Source organism: Emiliania huxleyi, assembly GCF_000372725.1.
Source record: "Emiliania huxleyi CCMP1516 chromosome Unknown EMIHUscaffold_198, whole genome shotgun sequence".
NCBI classification, from domain to species: domain Eukaryota; phylum Haptophyta; order Isochrysidales; family Noelaerhabdaceae; genus Emiliania; species Emiliania huxleyi.
In genome coordinates this window covers 237,482-255,957 of record NW_005200615.1, presented here as the reverse complement: position 1 = coordinate 255,957, position 18,476 = coordinate 237,482, and the positions used below count along the sequence as shown (strand labels likewise).

The 18,476-nt window shown below is 67.6% G+C and overlaps 5 protein-coding genes across 5 annotated transcripts; 2 read left to right on the top strand and 3 right to left on the bottom strand.

The window, feature by feature from the left end:
• Positions 1-204: 204 nt before the first annotated feature.
• Positions 205-3,261, top strand: EMIHUDRAFT_113759 (hypothetical protein; the record flags this gene model as incomplete). The annotated part of the gene is made up of 1 exon (XM_005781915.1): positions 205-3,261. The coding sequence occupies one exon, from the start codon at positions 205-207 to the stop codon at positions 3,259-3,261; it is 3,057 nt and encodes a 1,018-aa protein (XP_005781972.1).
• A 3,477-nt stretch (positions 3,262-6,738) lies between these two features.
• On the top strand, positions 6,739-7,928 carry EMIHUDRAFT_365869 (hypothetical protein). Its single transcript, XM_005781914.1, has 2 exons — positions 6,739-7,107; positions 7,405-7,928. The coding sequence occupies exons 1-2, from the start codon at positions 7,087-7,089 to the stop codon at positions 7,684-7,686; spliced, it is 303 nt and encodes a 100-aa protein (XP_005781971.1). The 5' UTR covers positions 6,739-7,086; the 3' UTR covers positions 7,687-7,928.
• A 1,022-nt stretch (positions 7,929-8,950) lies between these two features.
• Positions 8,951-10,270, bottom strand: EMIHUDRAFT_233931 (hypothetical protein; the record flags this gene model as incomplete). The annotated part of the gene is made up of 1 exon (XM_005781913.1): positions 8,951-10,270. The coding sequence occupies one exon, from the start codon at positions 10,268-10,270 to the stop codon at positions 8,951-8,953; it is 1,320 nt and encodes a 439-aa protein (XP_005781970.1).
• Positions 10,271-13,471: 3,201 nt separating this feature from the next.
• Positions 13,472-14,248, bottom strand: EMIHUDRAFT_233929 (hypothetical protein; the record flags this gene model as incomplete). Its single annotated transcript, XM_005781912.1, has 3 exons — positions 13,472-13,705; positions 13,782-13,904; positions 14,006-14,248. The coding sequence occupies 3 exons, from the start codon at positions 14,246-14,248 to the stop codon at positions 13,472-13,474; spliced, it is 600 nt and encodes a 199-aa protein (XP_005781969.1).
• A 1,299-nt stretch (positions 14,249-15,547) lies between these two features.
• Positions 15,548-17,172, bottom strand: EMIHUDRAFT_72820 (hypothetical protein; the record flags this gene model as incomplete). Its single annotated transcript, XM_005781911.1, has 5 exons — positions 15,548-15,673; positions 15,928-16,041; positions 16,131-16,181; positions 16,386-16,485; positions 16,727-17,172. The coding sequence occupies 5 exons, from the start codon at positions 17,170-17,172 to the stop codon at positions 15,548-15,550; spliced, it is 837 nt and encodes a 278-aa protein (XP_005781968.1).
• Positions 17,173-18,476: the final 1,304 nt, after the last annotated feature.

The window sequence follows — 18,476 nt, the reverse complement described above, 5'->3', positions numbered from 1 at the left end:
TTTGACGTCTGGTCGGCCACTTGCCTGCCCTGCGGCTCCGTCGCCGTCTCCCTGGCCAAGATTGCGGCGCTCGTGCTCTTCCTCGCCCTCCTTGTCGGCGTCACCTCTTGGATCATCTCGTCGAACTGGGTGCCGAAGCGCCGCCTCGCGAGGGACGTCGTGCACTTTGTGCGCAAGTACGCGCTGCTGTGGCGGCAGTCGGGCATGACGGGCAAGATGAAGATCATCATCGCGATGGTGCAGTGCATCTGGGCGGTGCCGTACGTCTATGACATGGACATCCCCGAGCAGTTTGACTCGCTGCTCAGCCTGTTTGGGTGGATCACCGCGTTCTCTCCCGACATCTTTCTGCCCGGTGCGTGCTACGGCTCGTACCTCGTCCGGCTGACGGTCTCGTCGACGTGGCCGATCGTCGTCTTGGCGCTGATCGCCCTCAAAAACATCGTGCAGGAGGGGGCGGCGCGCCGCAAGGTTGCCGGGACGACCTCGCTGCGCGAGGAGAGCGCCAACGAGGGTGTGACGGGCGCGGTGGGCGCTCCGTCGCCGCCTCCGTCGCCGCCGCCGCTGCCGCCGCCACTGCTGCCGCCGCCGCCGCCGCCGCCGCCGCTGCCGCCGCCGCCCGAAGCTACGCAGTCCGTGGAGCCGCCGCCGCCACCGCCGCCGCCGCCTATGTCCGAGGCGGCGTCCCCGCGGGTGGCGACGATGCTCATCACGACGCCGCGCGCCATGCTGCAGCGCGTCTCCAGCCTCATCTCCCCGCGGGGGCGGATCGCCTTTCTCGACGCCGTGGGCCTCTCGCGGCTGCCGCCGCAGCCGGGTGACGGGCCTGGGCGCGGCTCGAGCGTCAGTGTCACCAGCTCCGACGCCGAGGCCCTGGAGGCGAGCGAATCGTTCGGCCAGCGGATCCGGCGCCAGGCGCGGCAGCTCTCCTTCCGGACGGCTGGCAGGAACGGGTCCGCACGCGCGGCGCTCGAGGTGCGGCGGGTGCAGTCGTCCGCGGACGGGGCGGCGGGTGTGGTGGGGCGGGGCCTGCTGCGCGCGCTGCCGCTCACGCTCTTCCTCACCTTTGTCGTGGTGCCCTCCACCTCGGAGCGGATCCTCTCGTCGTTCAACTGCGTCGAGTTCAGCACCGCCGACGAGCCATACGAGCTCCGCGCCTACCTCGCGGACGACCTCACCCTCGACTGCGCCTCTGCCGAGTACGCTGAGGTGGAGCTGTGGGCGTGCGTCTTCCTCGTCATCTGGCCGGTGGGCGTGCCGCTCTTCTACGTGCTGTTGCTGCTCGCCGCGAAGCGCGCTATCCGCGACACGCGCTCGACCGCGCTGACGCGCGCGAGCAGCTTCCTCTGGGCCGAGTACGAGCAGCGCACCTTTTGGTGGGAGCCGCTCGACCTGCTCCGGCGGCTGACCATCACCGGCTTTGTGCTCATCGGCACGCAGGGCTCGCCGCAGCTGCGCGTGCTCATCGCGCTGCTTGTCACCATCCTCTTCATCACGATGCAGTTCCTCCTCTCGCCGTTCAAGCGGCCGCTCGACGACCGCATGATGATGCTCGGGCACGTCTGCCTGCTCGTGATCCTGATCGCCGCCCTCGTCATCAACGTGTGCAACCTCTCGGCCGACACGTGCGAGACCTTTGGGATGGGACGGACGAGCTACCTGCCCGCGCTCGTGTTTGTCGTCTTTGGCACGGCGATGCTCGTGTCCGCCTTCCTCCTCCTCGCCTGGGCGGCCGGCCGGTACGCGACGACGCTGCCGACGCTGCGGCTCGTCGAGAATGGGCTCGAGCCGCCGCTCACCATCGCGCAGGGCGACAAGTGGCATCTGTTCGTGAGCCACGTTTGGTCGACGGGGCAAGACCAGGCGGCCAACATCAAGCGCGCGCTGCAGGTGATCCTGCCCGGCTCGCGCATCTTCCTCGACGTCGACGACCTCGCCGACATCAGCGCGCTCGAGTCGGAGATTGGGCAGAGCGCGCTCGTGCTCATGTTCCTGTCCAAGGGCTACTTTAGCAGCCGCAACTGCCTGCGCGAGATCCGGTGCGCGGTGCAGCTGCGCAAGCCGATCGTGCTCGTTCACGAGGCCAACGAGGCCAAGGGCGGGCTCACCCTCGAGGAGTCGATGAGCGAGTGCCCCGACGAGCTGCGCGACCGCGTGTTTGACAGCCGCCGCCGGCTGGGCATGGCGGGTGGGCGCGCCATTCAGTGGCACCGCATTGCTGACTTCCAAAAGATGAGCCTCAAGCTGATCGCGGAGCAGCTGCTGCTCGCCTCGCCGCAGTACGCCTCCACGTGCGACGCGCTGCCGCTCTACTTCCCCGGCGAGATCTCGGCCGACGCGCTCAGCTTTGAGCTGCCCGTCTGCCTGCGCTTCAGCCGGCACAACTCCGGCGCCGGGACGGTGGCCAAGGAGCTCGCGTCGCGGTTCCGCGAGCTCTCGGTGGCGCTGCTTGCGGAGCCGAGCGACGCCTCGCCGTGCGAGAGCGGCTGCTCCTCCGAGTCGGACGCGGCGACGGCGGGGACCGCGCTCACCGACTCGGCCGCGCTGGTGCGCGAGGTGTTTCTCCTCTACCTGCGCCGAGGCACGTTTGCGGGGGAGGAGGGCCACGAGCTCGCCGCCGACCTGCGGGCCGTGCGCGCGGCGGGCATGCGCCTGCTCGCGGTCCACGAGAATGACCCGGCGCAGGGCGGGGTCGCCTTCTCCCACTTCCTCACCACCACCCCCGAGGACCTGGTGGAGGGCGGGCTCTACTCGAGCCTCGCCGTCGCCTTCCACGCCACACCCTTTCGCGAGATTAGCATCGCGCTCGCCGCCAAGGCGATGGGCGCGAGCAAGCGCATGGGCGCCCGGCACGCCGCGGCGGGCCGGCTCAACGCCGCCGCCGCGAAGACGGCGGCGGTGCTCGCCTCGTCGATCCACCTCTCGTCGCGGCACGGCTCGGCCCGCTCGGGCGCCTCGGGCCACCGCTCGAGCGTGCGCCGCACCTCGGACGTGACGTCCGACGGGGAGGAGGCGCAGGACACGGTCGGCTCCCTGCCCGGGCTGCGCGTGGCGCCGGCGGGGAGGTCGCAGCAGCTGCGCCTCGGCTGGGCCGGCGGCGCAGCGGGCTCCCTCCGCTGCTTGAGCGGCGGCCTCGCCTCGTCGCCGCCGGCGGTTCCGGTGTCGCGCGTGTCGACAGGCTGCCGCGCGGGCGCCGAGGTGACGCTCGTTGGCGGGGCGCGTCGGCTGGAGGGAGGAGCGGGGGCGGTGGAGGAGGTTTAGCGGTGGTGCCGAGGTCACAAACCTGTCTTTGGTGTTTTGCATGGGTTCATCGCGCATGTGTGCATGCGGTTCGGTCTATCGTCTGTCAGTTGGGCCTGTGTGCTCTCTTGTACGTTGTGGGGCATACAGCACCCGACTTGGAGTACAGCACTTGGAAAAGCGTCGGGGGAGCACAGCGGAGGGGATAGACGAGGGAATCGAGGGGCCGGAGCCGGGCTTTCGCGACAGCGACGATGACGACGAAGGCAGGGGAGGAGACGGAGGGGCGACACGCAGGAGGAGCGAAATCGCGAATGGCCCGAGCAGAGAGGGCGACGGCGGAGCACGAGGGAACAACGGAAACGCTACCAATGACGCGAACCGAGGCATGGGCGACGACGGGGACGGGGAGGGCGACAGCGACGTCGAGGTTGACGCGCAACGGTATCGAGAGCGCCACCCAAAAGGAGGCGGACAGCCATGGAAGTCACCGAATGGAGGGCGAACGGCACGACACGAAAAGGCAGGGCGAGGCGGATGGAGAAAGAAGTGCCGAGGAGGCCATGGTGGAGGGGAGGGACGGGAGGACGAAAGAAGGGCGAGGAGGACGAGCGGCCCGCACAGGCCGCGAGCAGACAGCGCCTGCTGGCCATCTCGAGACATTCGCAAAGAACGCTAGCCACATGGGAGGGCTTCGTGAAGGATGGATTGAAAAACATTCGAACAAAGAAGAGGCGACGGGAGGAACCGGCAGAGGATGCAGTGACGTGAGACACACACACACACACACACACACACACACACACACACGCACACACACACACACACACACACACACACACACACACACACACACACACACACACACACACACACACACCGCTCACCCACGCGCACCGGGCCTTGCACTTTAAATGCCGTGGGGCTCCTGTCGTTAGACGTGGAGACGCGAGGGTTGCCCCCCCTTGCCCCACCACCTCGTGTGTGTGGAGAAGTTTACCTTACCTTACCTTACCTTAGCACTTGGAGCACTTGGAGTGCAGTCAGCAACCGCACATCCAGGGCCGGGGAGCTAAGAAGCGCACCCAGCGGGCCGGATGATTGGCATCGGGTTGCGGGCAAGAGAGCCCTAGCCCTGGGGGTGTGCGTTCGCAGGGCAAGGGCCGTAAAGTAAACACGGGTCTCCGAGGGTTAGTTCCGTGTACCGGGTCTCCCCTTAACTTCAGAACGCCCCCTCTACTCGGAGCTAGTAGACACGACACTGTACACCACGCACGTACACAGGTCCTCGCTCAGTATCCCGTCTCATGGTTCCACCGCTCGCCCCCCCGGGGCTCCGGTTCTCCCTGATTCGCTCTTTTATTCGCCAGCCGAGCGTCGTGTGAGGTGTGACGGCCGCTGTAGCCGTTTCTGATGTCTCTTCTTTGGCCGAGGTCTCACCTCCGCTTCACCTCCGACTGGTACTGCCGCCTCCGAGAGCGTCGACTGTCCTGCTGAAGTTTCCCCAGGCGAGGGCGGCGGCGCATTGTGTCGTGTCGCCTGCATCCCTCCCAGGGAGGTCGGGCCCGCTCTCCCTGGTCGACGAGTCGCGCCCGCGCCCGCGGCCTCTCTATCGTTCTCGGCTCGCCCCTCCCCTCCGCCGGCTCCTCTTCAGGCTCGGGGAGGCGTGGCCCTCCTCGTCGTAGATCGCAGCGGTCCAGCTGCCGCCGCGACGGGTCCACCCCCGGCGAGCTCGTACTTCCCGACTCCACTCGTAGAGGCCGCGTCAGCTCATCTCTCGCCTCCTCCGACAACTGACCCCAAGCTCCACCTGGGGTCCTCCGGTCTCGGCCTTTCGGCTCGCCGGCGTACCCGTTATCATTTTGCGGCGACTCCCACCCCTCGGTCCCCTCCCCCGGGTATTCCAACCTCCGACGGAGCGGCTCCGGGTTCCCCCAGGTCCGCACGGATTCGTACGGTGACGGCCACGCCGGCGGCGGGGGCGGAGGTGGGGGCGGGGGTGGCGGAAGCGGTGGCGGTACTGGCGGCCGCACCGCCTGGTATGGGGCCTCAGGGGCGGCCCCTCGACCCAGCGGTCGCTCCAACGGCGGGGGCGGAGGCGGTGGTGGTGGGGGCGGGCCTGGTGGCGGTGCCGGCCGCCACAGCTCCTGGAGCGGGGCCTCGGGGGCGGCCCCCTGCCCCTGCGGCCGTTCCAGCCGTGGTTCCACGCGTCGGCCGTCCACCCCGCTCGTGGGGGGGGGCCTAGCTCTCGTCTCCCCTCGGGAAGGCGGGGGGGGCAGGGCCCGGATTCGCCGAGGGCTCCGCCTCTCCCCCCCCCCCCGCCCCGCATCAGGCCGTAGACTGCGCAGTAGTCGCGTCGCCTCCCCCCTCACCCGGTCCCTCTCGATTCGGTCCCACACTGACCGGATATCAAAGGCCGAGTTGTGTTCGGATAGCGGGCCCGCCGATGCCACCCGCCTCTTCACACAGCAGGCGTACGCCTTCATCGCTTGCCCCCCCGACTGTGTCGGCCCCGGTGCAATGTCGTTGACGAGATAGTCCTCCCCCTCCCACCGGAAACCCGTCCAAGAAGGTCCGTCGAGCCAACCAGTCGTCTTGCCAGGCTCCGCACTTCCCGCGGCTGCACTGGCCTGAGAACGCCGGTGCTGGCCGCGAGCGACAGACCGATCGCCCTAAGTTCCCCTGGCCTGTTGGAGGTGTATTCATTATTTTTTCTTTTTTTGAGAGCCCGATCTGCGTCACCACACGCCGCACCGCACGCCTCGCTTACGGCTCCTCGAATGATGCATCGCCTCGCTGGCTCCCTCATCCTCTCGTGCCTGGCGCTCGGCGCCGACGCCGCGGCGCTCCGGCGCGCCGGTCAGCCGGCTGAGCCGGCGCCTGAGGCGGCGCCAGCCGCCGCCGCCGGGCTGTCGCACGTGCTAGTGGTCTCAGCGGCCGAGGGTGTCGCAGAGGAGAAGCTGGTCGGCGTGCTGGTGGAGGCGGGCGCCAGTCGCGAGGAGGCGAGCGCCGTGGTCCAGCGTGTGGCGGCGGAGGGCGAGAGCGCCGTCGCGCAGGGACCCGAGGAGGCAATGGCGAGGCTCAAGGCGGCCTTCAGTGCTATTGGGGTGGAGGCTCAGGTCAAGACGGTCGAGGAGCTGCAGAAGCAGCTGATGGCGGACGCGTCCGAATTTGCCGGCTCGGACGTGACCGAGCTGTCCCTCGACGACGCAAAGGCGAGCACCACTCCTCCACTGCCTCACTCCTCGCCGCTGCCTCTCTCCTCGCCGCTGCCTCTCTTCCCCGCCGCGGCATCGCCCACCGCCGCCGCGTCCGAGGACAGGAGTGGCTCAGCGGCGAGGAGGGCGTGCTCGTCGCCTTTTACGGGAACGCGTGCCTAGATGCGCAGTGCAGATCCGTGCACGCATCCAGCTGTAGCCTCTGCATTCGTAGCCCTGGTCTTCGAGCGGTGCTCCACCGCACGATACCGTCGACACGCCCCGACGTTGATTGGTGTGTTCATGACGTAGGCATGCGTGCGCGCACTGCAAGTCGATGGTTGGCGCCTTCAAGGAGGCGGCGACGGCGCTCAAGCCTTCGGGCGTCCGCGTCGGCGCGCTCAACCTGCAGGCGAGACACCTTTCTACCCCAAAACACCTTTCTTCCATACAGACACCGTCCAAAGGCGAGTGACGTGCCCTATCACAGGCGATCGCCGGCGGCGCCCTCATCGCGGAGGCGCTGCAGGTGCAGGCGCTGCCGACTGTGCGGTTTGTTGTCGGTGGAAACCACCTCGAGTGCGCGCACAAGCACCAGCCCGCCCCGCGGCAGAGAGCACGGCCGGGGCCCGGCGCCACCACCGCGAGAATGCCGCGACACGAATGGGCGGCCAGCACCGCACCGCCGCCGCCGCCTCCTCCGCACGTGCCCCGCGGCCCCATCAGGTACACTGGGGATCGCTCCTCCCCCTCGCTCATCGCCTTTGCCTCTGCCGCGCACAAGGGGGACGCCAAGACGCCGGAGGAGACCGCAAAGGCGGCACGCGAGGCGGCGGCGGCCGCGGAGGCGGCTGCCAAGGGCGAGGCGCCGGCGGCGGGCGCCGCCGAGGCGGCGGCGGCGGCACCGGCGGCGGCGGAGGCAGCAGAGGCGGCGGCGGAGGCAGCAGAGGCGGCGACGGAGGCGGCGGCGGCACCGGCGGCGGCACCGGCACCGGCGGAGGGTTCGGAGGGCGAGAGGGAGGCGGCGGCGGCAGAGGCGGCCGCCGAGGGGGCTCCGGCAGCCAAGGGGGGGGAGGCGGCGGCGTGTGCGGAGGGGGAGGCGGCGGCGGCAAAGCCGGCGGAGGCCGCCTCTGCCGATGCGGAGGGCGCCGCGGCGCCGGTCGAGCCGCCCGCCGACAAGGCGGCAGGGGCGGCGCCCGCCTCGAAGCTGGCGCAGTCAAGGGTGGCTCCTGCGGCCGCCGCGGCGTGAGTGGGCGGTTCGCCCGGTCGGCCGCGCGCCTCTCCCGCCTTGGTTAGATAGGCCAGCCTGCAGCCTGCCGACCGAGCAAGATCCCTTGTGGCTTGACGCGTGTGCCCCCGACACCGACGCACACCATTTTCCATTTTCCCGCGCGTCAGCTCGGACAGCGCACAGCGGCGAGGACACATCGACACACGTATATCGCGAGGGTAGCGCACGGGTCCGCGTCCGCAGACGGTACGTACCGGCGGTTAACCAGAAAAGCCGTACTGGGCTGGGTGTTTATTTAGGCATTGTGGGCGGTTGGCACTCCCGTCGACCCTCATGACCTCCTGCGGTCTCTGAGATGGACACCAGTGGGTGTGGGGCCACAGCCAGGATACACTCGAAGGCTGGGTAAGCAGTAGAGGTCGATACTCGACGCGTCCCACATGGTCTGTGTCGCTGTCGGCACGCTGTCGACAGGACGTCGAGCGACACCGGTGGCAGTGCCACCCAGGAGTGGTCGGTCGGTCTCCCGTCATGAGAGAGCCACCATGTGATCCGTATGATGGTTCCTGACAACCGCCTCAGTCAACTTTTGTCACAGTTCCCGCTCTGAGAGGAGCTGCGGGTCAGTTCGACAGCTGGAGCTGTGTCGCCGGCGTGCGGCGGCCTGCCTCCGGAGGTGCCTCTGAGGTGGACATTTTTTGTCACCGTGGGAGAACGCGTTCGAATTTTTACTCCGGAACTTAAACTTCACACGCGCACCGGCCAGGGCTACAATAGTGCCAGTGAGGCGGAGGCGCGAGTCGGAAGGCCGCGACCGTCAAGTGTTCCCTTCGTTAGCTTTTATAAAATGAACTCGGGGGCACGGGACGCGGCACAAACGTCGTTTGAGCACTTGAGCACTGGATAGGGTCGATGTAGAGGATGTAGAGTGTAGAGCGCTGGAGAGCTGTAGAGCTGTAGAGCGCTCTGGAGCGCTGTAGAGCTGTAGAGCTCTACATCCGCCGCGGCACAGAGCGATGCAGATGTAGAGCGATGTAGAGGCCCTCTACAGCGTGAAATCTCTACAACAAACTCTACATCATAAGCGGCGAACGAGGCACGGTCGCTCTCCGACATGAGGCGCGTTGCACTTGCCAGTGCTGCCCTGGCCTTCTGTCTGCCCGCCCAATGGGTGGCAGTTGCCTCTGCTGCTGTGGCATGCCTCACGGCTGCGACTGGCCGGCGCCTCGGCGCGTCAGCTCGGCTCGGCGTAGCGATCGTGGCCAGCGCAACTCGCCTGGACTCAACGCTCAGCCAGGAGCTCCCGCACGCGCTGGCGCGAGTCATGGCGCATGCAACGCGTCTGAATGCTCGCCTCGCCTCGCGCAAATGCGACCGTCCTCGTTCGTCCCACTGGCTGTTGGCCCGTCCCCACGTTACCTCTGTTATCCCTCCTCCTCCGCGACTCCCTCAAGGCTGGCCGGGCCTCCTTCCACCCAGCGAAGAGCTTCCTCAGCCACTCAATGTGTTCCTCTCTCTTCATTATGCGCGCGGTAGCCTCATCGTTGAACTGGATCCACCTCTGCACCGCTCCCGTCGCCGCCTCGGCCACGACTTGCAAGTTCCTCGTGACCCCGGCGCCAAGGTCCCTCCGGCTCTTCTCCGAGAGGTCATCTACCAGTGCTGGCAACACCCCCCCGACGGCTGGGGCTAGTGCCTCGTACCCGTCCTCATCCAGCACCCTATAGCGTGAGCCCTTCAGCGCAGCGACATGCGCTATCCTCAGCGTCTTCAGTGTATCCTTGGAGTCGGGTGCCGCCTGTGCTACTTTGCTGATCGCCGTCCCCGTCTGCGCTCGCGCTACTCTGAGGAACCATCTGGCCTGCTCCCTATTCCCCAGGCAGGCGCCGCTAAGCAAGTGCGCCATTGTCGCCCTAGGCGGGTTCTCATCTTCCTCGGTCCATTGCTGCGCGGCTTTCCGCACGATCGGACACAGCGGGTCCCGCTTTAGTGCCGCCCTCCTCGCCGCGTCCCTCGCGGCCTTACATACGAGGCAGCCCCTGAGTTCGCTCCTCGTGGCGGCGCCCGGGGTCTCTCTCCCCGCCTCTCCCTGCATGATCCTCTCGTGGTGCGCTCCGTGTGGCACCCCCGCCTGCTGCCGCACCCGCGCTCCCATGACGTGATCATCCACGTCGGCGAATTGTATCTCACGCTCGCCGTGCTGATCCTTGATCCGCTGACGCGTGTCCCATTTGTGTCTCGTCGTTCCCCTGACCACATCGCTCCACAGCGGCCCAGGCACCCCCGCCGTGTGCGACCCCGCCGTGAGCCCCTCGCCGAGCCGTCCTCGCACCCACTCGTTCGTGTGGCCGCGTGTGGCGTAATAGGTCCTCCGGTCCAGTACGTCTCCCCTCCACTCTCCGCCTGCCGTCCTCCGGCGGTCCGTGTATAGGCACGGGCGTGTCCTCACTGCTCCTCGGATGACGGAGGTGGCATCCTCAATCTCGCTGGCCCCCATGTATGCAGTCGCCGCGGCGTCGGCGTAGGCGTTGCTAGCGCACCCCGCGTGGCTCGGTATACCCACAGGAACGTGACAGATTCGAGCTGGGCGCGATATCGGCATATCCCCTCTAACATCCCTCGCTCAAGGATATGCCCCTCCTCGATCCCACTCCCTGAGCCCCTCAAGAGGGCCTCTTCGGTACGCCGCCTCGATTTGCTGTAGCGCGGGCTTGCAGTCGCTCAAGACGAGGCACCTCCTGTCCGCCGCATCTTCCGACGTCGCCATCTTACGCAGGTAAGCCAGCACCGCGTACATTTCCGCGTCTATCACCTGCCAGTCGTCTGGCAGTCTGCCGCCCCACAGCCCCTGCCCAAACGCGAGCCGCAGCTCATCGTCCCCGCTCTCGAGCTGTCCAGATCCCTCGACGGGTCTCCCGAATCGGGCCGGCCCTTCGTACACCCCATACGACACTACCGGTCGCGGTACGAACCTATCCCCCACCCACTTATTCGGCGCGTCTCTCCCTCCATCCGTCGCAGCGAGGTGCGTGAATGGCCGCGCTCTGTGCAGCGCGAGGCATATCCTGGCCACCTCCGCGTTGAGCTCACGGCCCTTCCCTGAGCCGAGCGGCCCTTTATCCTTGCCCATCATGACCTGCGTCCCGTTTCTGTCGGGCAGCGCCCGTGTCCCGACCTCAAACTCGTCCCACCGCAGTAGGAAGCGCGTAAGCGGATCCTCCTGGAGTTCGGCGTCTCTTACCCACGCGCCGTGCCTCGGGGGCGAGCCCTCCATCTCTCCTAGCCCCGGCACTAGACTACCCCTCCCACCTCCTCGCGTGTCGCCAGTTGAGGTCTCGCTACTCCGCTCGGGGGCTCTTGCTCTTTCAGCTCGCACGGCTGCCGGTATCCGAGCGCCTCCTCACTCGCCCTCGCCATCTCTTCCGCCACGTCGCCGGCGTCACCCCCTCCCTTGAGCACCGGAGCTGGAGTGGAAAATGTGATCTTTGCAACGGCGGGGAAAAAGAGAGAAATTCGCCAGCCTTCCCAATAAATAAGCCTGTGATAGGAAGAGGCGGACGCCCAAGGGTGGGCGACGGCTAGCGCATCACACCCCTCTCCTTAAAATCCCTGTGTGCAACCGGTCGGGAGGGCCGCGGCGACGAGGCGGATCGGCCGACGGTCGGGTGTGCGGGGCGAGCCGTAGTCGGGCGGGTCGTGGGGGTGGTGTGCGGAGTGGATATACTGAAGTGCCCCACATCGCTGCTGGTCGTCGTCCGTCCCCCCCAACAAAAAAAAAGATACCTTTGCACGAAAGACTTAGCAGGGCGTTTTGATGGTCGGCCTGGGCCGGGTAAGCGCAACAAAACCTGTGTGGTGGCGGCGTGCCGTCCTCCCATCCCTCCCTTGGGTTGTACGTTTTCTTTCTTTCTTTCTTTTATATGCCTGTGTGCTGTGTGGTGCACGCCCTGCGAGCGGGGCGGGGTCTGCCCGTCGGGTTGTCGCCCAATCTCCCCAGGATGATGTCTGCTCTATGACCCTTTTGGGAAAATGCTCTCCAGAGGACTTGAGACTTGAGTTGTAAAAGAGGCGCCTCCCAACCTATCCACACCCTCCCCCCAGCAGTGCGGCCACAGAAAGCACGTATTTTGCCTGGGCTAGTTTGTTGCAGCCCCACAGCAAGCGCTGCGTCGATCCTAGTCTGGTCGATTCGCGGCACTCACTGGGTGCCAGGGAGGGAATGCCGCCGACACGCGACACGCGAGCGGTGCGTCCTGGCAGCGCGCGCCGGCTGTGGGGAACCGCTGCAACAAAAACTCGAGGCGCTTTTTGGGCGACATTTTCGACGCTTTCATTACATTTCTGTGAACTCATTCCTAAAAAGGGTATCTCTATCGACGGGCGCCGAGCCAGGGTCTCGCACCCGGCCGCTAAGGGGGTTCACCCAAGGGCGTGCACCTGCTCACGTCGTGGCACCATTCGCACGCCGTGCACACCTTGCCGTTGCACGGGCCCGGCATGGGTGTCCCAATGTCGGGGAACTCCATGATGTCCGTGGTTTTGTACTGGCCGACGATCGGGCACGCGTAATTATCAAAGGGGACGCACTCTCCGTCCACGCACACGTGGTATCTGAAAGAGCCCCGCGTGGCGCCGCAGATGTTCACGTGTTGCCGAACCACGAAAGAGGCGGCCGCGCCCGGCGGCGCAACGAGGGGCGCGTCCGACTGGCAGGGGTCACACGGAGTGAAGTTGGGCACCTCAGCGCACGAGGGCGGGCTCGCCGCCGGTGGCGATGGCGGCGCAGGGGACGGCGGTGGCGATGGCGGCGGCGATGGCGGCGGCGATGGCGGCGGCGATGGCGGCGGCGATGGCGGCGGCGATGGCGGCGGCGATGGCGGCGGCGGCCCCGAGCACGCGCAACACGGAGGCGGAGGTGGGGGAGAGCCGGCCAGGGGGACGGGCGGCGGCGGAGGCGGCAACGGCGGCGCCGCGCGGGGAGTCGGCCGGGACGACGGTGGAGGCGGCGGCGGCGTGTCATACTCGTAGAGGTAGGTGTACCAGTCTGGGAGGGCTCGTCTGTGCGCAGCACCCTCGGCAAGCTTGTTCTCCAGCGCCGCAATCTGGCGCGCCTGCGCCGCGACTTGCGCCTGCAGCGGGCCGACAATGTCGGCGCACACAGTGCCAGCTTCGCCAGACGCGCTCGGCGAGGCGGCGGCGGCGAGCAAGAGTGGCATGTCGGCGTACTCGCGTAGTACCGTCCCCCCCCTAGTGCCGACAGAGACGCCGTTATTAATTATTAATCATCGTGTGTGTGTGTGTGTGTGTGTGTGTGTGTGTGTGTGTCTGTGTCTGTGTATCTGTGTCTGTGTCTGTGTCTGTGTGATTGTGTGATTGTGTGTGTGTGAATACTCACTCACTCCGACTCACACATCGGGTGTTCCGTTGGGGGCGGGATTCCGTTGGGGGGCGGCGGCGTTGCGCGGCGGCAGAGCGGTGCGCGGGCGGCGGTGCGGGCGGCGGCGGCGGCGGTGGCTGCCTTCCACATGCGTAGCTGCTCGGGCCGGGGGAGGGGGAGAGCCTCCTGTTCCTCGGAACGTGCGCAGGCCCCCCCCCTCTGCATCGCCACGCACAGAGCGGAGCCAGCTTTGCAGCAGAACGCGCCGCCTCGCCGCAATCGGTGAGGGGATCGTGCTTCGTGGCGCGGCGTCCGGCGATCGTTGGACACGTCCCTTGCCCCTTCGACGGCGAAATTCGGGACCCTTGGGGCTTTTGGAAAAATGCTCTCCAGAAGACTTGCGTTGTAAACTTGGCGAATCTCAACCTATCCACACCCTCCCCCCAGCAGCGCGGCCACAGCGGCGTTGGCTTCGGCGGCGGCGACGTCGAGTGCGGTGCGCCCGTCTCGGTTGCGGACGTCCCGCCTCGCACCATGGCCGAGCAGCAGCCTCGCCACGTCGGCCTTGCCCGCCTGCGAGCCAAAGAGCGTGAAGCCGCTCGCGCACAGATGCAGCGGCGTCGCGCCGTCGTGGTTCGCCGCATCCACATCCGCGACGGCCTGGAGCAGCGCGGCCGCGCACTCGCACCGCCCCATCTCCGCGGCGGCGTGCAGCGGCGTGCAGCCCGAGTGGCACGCTCGCGCCGTGGCGGAGCAGCAGCCTCACAACGTCCGCATGGCCGCAGCGGACGGCGCGGTCGAGGGGAGTGATGCCGAGCTTGCTCGTTCCGTCGTCGACGAGGCGGGAGAGGCCGCGCGCCTTCGCGTGGTTCAGCAGGAAGTCGACTGCGTCGGCGGCCCCCGCCCCCGCCGCGTGCATCACCGTCGTCGCCCCGCGGTCGCCGCATGCCTCGCCGCCACGTCGGCACCCCGCTCGTCAAAGGCCTCGCGCAGCAGCGCCGCGTCGCCGAGCATGGCCGCGACGATGGGCGCGCCGATCGGATGCTCCTGCCCGCCGCCAGAGGAGAGGTCGCCGAGCGTCCAGGCGCGAGAGATCGAATCCCACGTCGCGGGCGCGCCCGCGGCGTCGACGATGCGCAGCGGCCCGTCCACCGCCGACGCCAGCAGCTTCGCCTCGACGACGCCGAAGAGGGTGGTCATCATGCGCTGCCCGCCCGCGGCCAGCTCTCCATCTTTGCGAGCCACATCTTGCGCAGCACCGCCTCGCACTGCGGCCGGTCGGCCTCGTCGGTAAGCTGCCGCACGCCACGCTCCCGCTCCGCGTGTTTGCGCGAAAGGACCAAAAGTCCGCGAACTCCTCGACGGCGAGCCTCGGCCGCCCCGTCAGCACGAGCGGGTTCATGCTGTGCGGCGTGAGGAAGTTCGCCATCTCCTCGAGCCGGCCCCTGAGTCAACGAGCTCGTGAAAGTTAGCAATGCTCAGAAGCCGCCGCCGCGCTGCTGCGGGATGCTGACGTAGTCGAGCCAGATGAAGGCCCCCTCGATCTCGGCGGCGAACTTCTCCGGCGTCAGCTGCTTCTGCAGCGCCGTCAGGGCCTGCGCGTGCGAGCTCTTCACCTTCCTCTTGTCCACCCCCTTTGCGAAGGCGTCCCAGTCGTCCGGGTCAAAGAGGGCGGAAATTGCAGCGCCCCCCTGTTCGACAAGTGCGCGCAGAACCCTCTGCAGTGCGCGCAACTGCACGCACGCGGGATCCGGTGAGGCGAAGGAGAGCCACTGGTGCGAGATGAAGAGCACCGACGCGCCCTGAGGCGCCTCCACGACTCTGCCGTCGGCGATGGCTACTTACCCGAGCTGCTGTCTGTACAGAGATGCCAGCACCCCCCACAGGCAGAGCGCTCCTGCTGGGGGGGGGGGGGTCCGGACCCCCCCAGCAGCAGAGCGCTGCTGCTGGGGGGGGGGGGGGGGCGGCCATGGCTTTAGATGTGCAGGGGGGGGGAGCGAGCCGAGTGTGCGGCCGCTCCAGCAGAGTCGCCGACGAGTCGGTCCGCGTGACTCCTCGTGTCCCGCACTGTTCTCACACATCCATAAACTCACTTTGGCCTCACTGAACTCTGAAGCAAGCCCCTCAATCCTGAATCCTCAGATTTTAGATTAGGACGCTGTGTCTGCCCTAAACAAAGAACCCTGCACAAAGATCGCAAGGGCGGGGGCCTGTTCCTTTTTACCCATCTCACAGTAGAGAGGTGTCCGTTTTTATTTACTCATTACTGCCCCCTAGGCCTAAAGCCGTAGCTGCATGCGGGGAGTGGGGGGGTGGGGGGGTTGGGGGAGCCGATCTCCGCTGGACGCTGGGCTCGCTGGTCGCTGGCGCTCGCGCTGCACGCCGCTGGCGCCGTACACACGGGAATTTGTAAATAAGGTCCCGGCCCAAAAATCGCCTGAGTGTTCCGCAACTCCACGCTCCGCGCACCGCCCGCCGCGAGCGACAACCGGATTTTGTCCCTCAGAGCGCCCTCCTCTTGCTCGCCGTGTTCATGTACGGCCGCAAGACCCACTCGTTCTCCACCTCCTCCTGGTCGATGGTGCCGAGCTTGATCTGGTAGAGCCGCAAGTCGAACCGCGGCCCAACCTGAGGTCCGGTGAGGCCGATTGCTGAGGCCACGAGGGCGTCGCGGCGCGGCGCGACGAACCGCACGCGGGCGGGCGGAAAGCGACACAAATGCGCACGATCGCGGGCGGTGCGGCGCGGTGCGGCGGGCGTGCAGGCTGATCACCGCGAGCCGGCCGGCGGCTGGTCGGAGTGGCGGGCCGGCCTCCTCGGCGCACCCGCGATGCAATCTCGGCGCAATCTCGGCGGGACGCTGGCGCCTCGTACAGGTGGACGTCCGCCTTCTCCTTTGCGTACACGTGGTGGCGGAAGGAGAGCAGGTCGGCGCGGTTGACAAGCGAGACGACGCGCTTGGAGTCGGGCTTGGGCACCGGGAAGAGGTGCCTGCGCTCGTGGGCGAGGGTTCGGGTCCTCGCGGGGGGGTCTCTTCGGCGCTCTTCTCGAGCGGCGGCGCGGCGCGCTTCAGGATCGTCGCCACCCGCGCGCCAACCTTGCTCGTCAGGTTGTCGATCACAAGGTGCGGGTACGCCTGCGAGGCGGTTCCGAGAAGGCTCCGAGAGGGCTTGGGGAGGCTTGGGGAGGGCTTAGGGGAGGGTTCAGAAGGTGGGGAGGGGTGGGGTGGGGGTGGGGTGGGGTGGGGGGGGGGGGGGGAGCGAGCGAGCGAGCGAGGGAGAGGAGAGAGAGAGAGGAGGAGGAGGAGAGAGGGGGGAGAGAGGAGAGAGGGAGAGGGCACCTCGGACATGTTTGTCGCGCCCTCGATGTCGTGGCGCATGGTGACGTTGGCGAGGCCGAAGTAGGCGGTGGGCCCGTGGGGCATGTGCGACACGACGAGCCTGCCCAACCGCAGGGGTGTGGGCGGTGAGCGTGAGGGGCGGCGACGGGGGACGGCAGCAGTGGAAGGCGCAGGGACGGGGGAGGGCAGCAGTGGCGCAGGGGCGCAGGGGCGAGCGGCATCCAGACGCGTGGGAGCCAGGAGGGGGAGTGCTGGACAGCGGGTTTGGGGGCGCAGCGGCAGCGGCCGTCGCGCGGAGGAGGCTGCGGCCGAGGCGTCCGGGAGAGGCGGCACACTCTCACCCGTCGGGCACGCCACGGTGCTCTTGCAGCACAACCAAGTCGGTGAAGCCGTCGGCGCGGCAGGTCTCGACGATCTGCTTGACGGTGTGGCCGCCGCGGTTCATCCGCGACGTGTTTGGGAAGACCAGCTTCATCTCCTTGAGAAACTGCACCAGCCGCGAGCTGGGGTCGTGCGAGGTCGTGAGCAGGATCCGCGGGTCGGCGACGCCCGCGCTCGCGTACTCGGAGTCGAGGTCGGGGGTGGAGGAGCTTGGCCCCGGCGCGCCGTTCAGCTCCATCTCGGCGAGCAGCGCGTCCGCCTCGCCGCGCAATTCTGTCGGCACCGTACGGCCTTCATCGACGGCAGTGCGCAGCTTGCGCTTGCGGTCGGCGGTCGACGCTTCCTTTGCGTCCGCCGCCCGCTTCTGCATGTACTCGCGCCGCATCCGCGCCTGCTTCCGCAGCATCGTGGCAAAGGCGGGATGGGTGGGCAGATCTTGCTTGGTTGCAGCGAGACGGGCGGCGCCAGCGGTGGAGCCTCGTCGCTGTGGCCTTGCGAAAGAATTTTTTCCCGCTGGGCGGGCCGCCGGACGAGGCAGAAGAGAGCGACGCGACAGAGGACGAAGTGACAAGGGAGAGAACGACGAGAGTGGGACGACCGCGAGGTGGCAGGGAGGTTGCAGCGAGAATCGGCGAGAGACTGCGGGGAGCGCACGCGGCGGCGACGAACGGGTGGCCGTCGTTGTCGAGGTCGTGCTCCACCTGTGAACAGCGTCTCTTCACACCTCTTGCTGTGAACGGGTGCCCTGTCGTTGTCGAGGGCGAGCTCCACCTCTGCCACCGAGAGGGCCACCCGCCGCTTGCTCCTCCTCGCAGCCTCCCTGCTCGCCCTGCGAGCGCGGCAGGACCCCAGCGCCTCCCTCGCCGCCTTGTTGCGCGGCTCGACATCGAGCGCCGCCTGAGGCGGAGGCGGTGGCGGGTGGCGGTGGCGGGTGGCGGCGGTGGCGGTGGCGGCTTCGCCTCAGCAACCTCATAAAGCCTCCCCCAGCTACCTGTATCAGGCTCGGACTGGACACCAGCGCGGTATGGGTGGACGCGGGACAGATGATGACGACACGCACGAGCGACACACAGACACAAACAAGCTCACAAGACACACAGCCAGCTGGCTGGCTGCCACACACCCTGAGTTGGCGTACACATAACTCAGGGCCACATCCTCCCTGTCGCCCCCCCCAGCACTCCAAGGTGCCAAAGACAACAGAGATAGAGCACTATCACAGGGAAAAGAATTCTCGCTTATCGCACCGCGAAATGCTCGCCTCCGCCCGCTACGAGCTGCGGCTCGCCGCTCTTCCGCCCGATGCCCTGATCGCGATCACCGCCGGCGCGATGCGGGACAGCCCCGCTGCAAACAGGAGGGCCGAGGCGCTCCTCGCCCACCACAGCCCTCCGCCCGCCGTCGCGACCGACGTCCTCGCGGACCCGGACCTTGCGCCATGCGTGCTCGAGAAGACGGGGCTGCGCCACGCGGCCGTGTGCAAGCGGTGGTCCCTGATCTGCGCGCCGCGCGGTGCCTTCGCGCGGCTGGTGGAGACCGCTGGCGATGCCTCCTCGGAGCTGCAAGCTGCTGCGCTCGGAGAGCTCAGGCGGCTGTCGGGAGAGGAGGCCAGCGGCAGGCGGATGGACGCGCTCGTCGCTCTCTTGCGTGTTGGAGACGAGGACGAGAAGGCGGACGTCGCGGAAACGCTCCGGGAGCTTGCCGAGGACG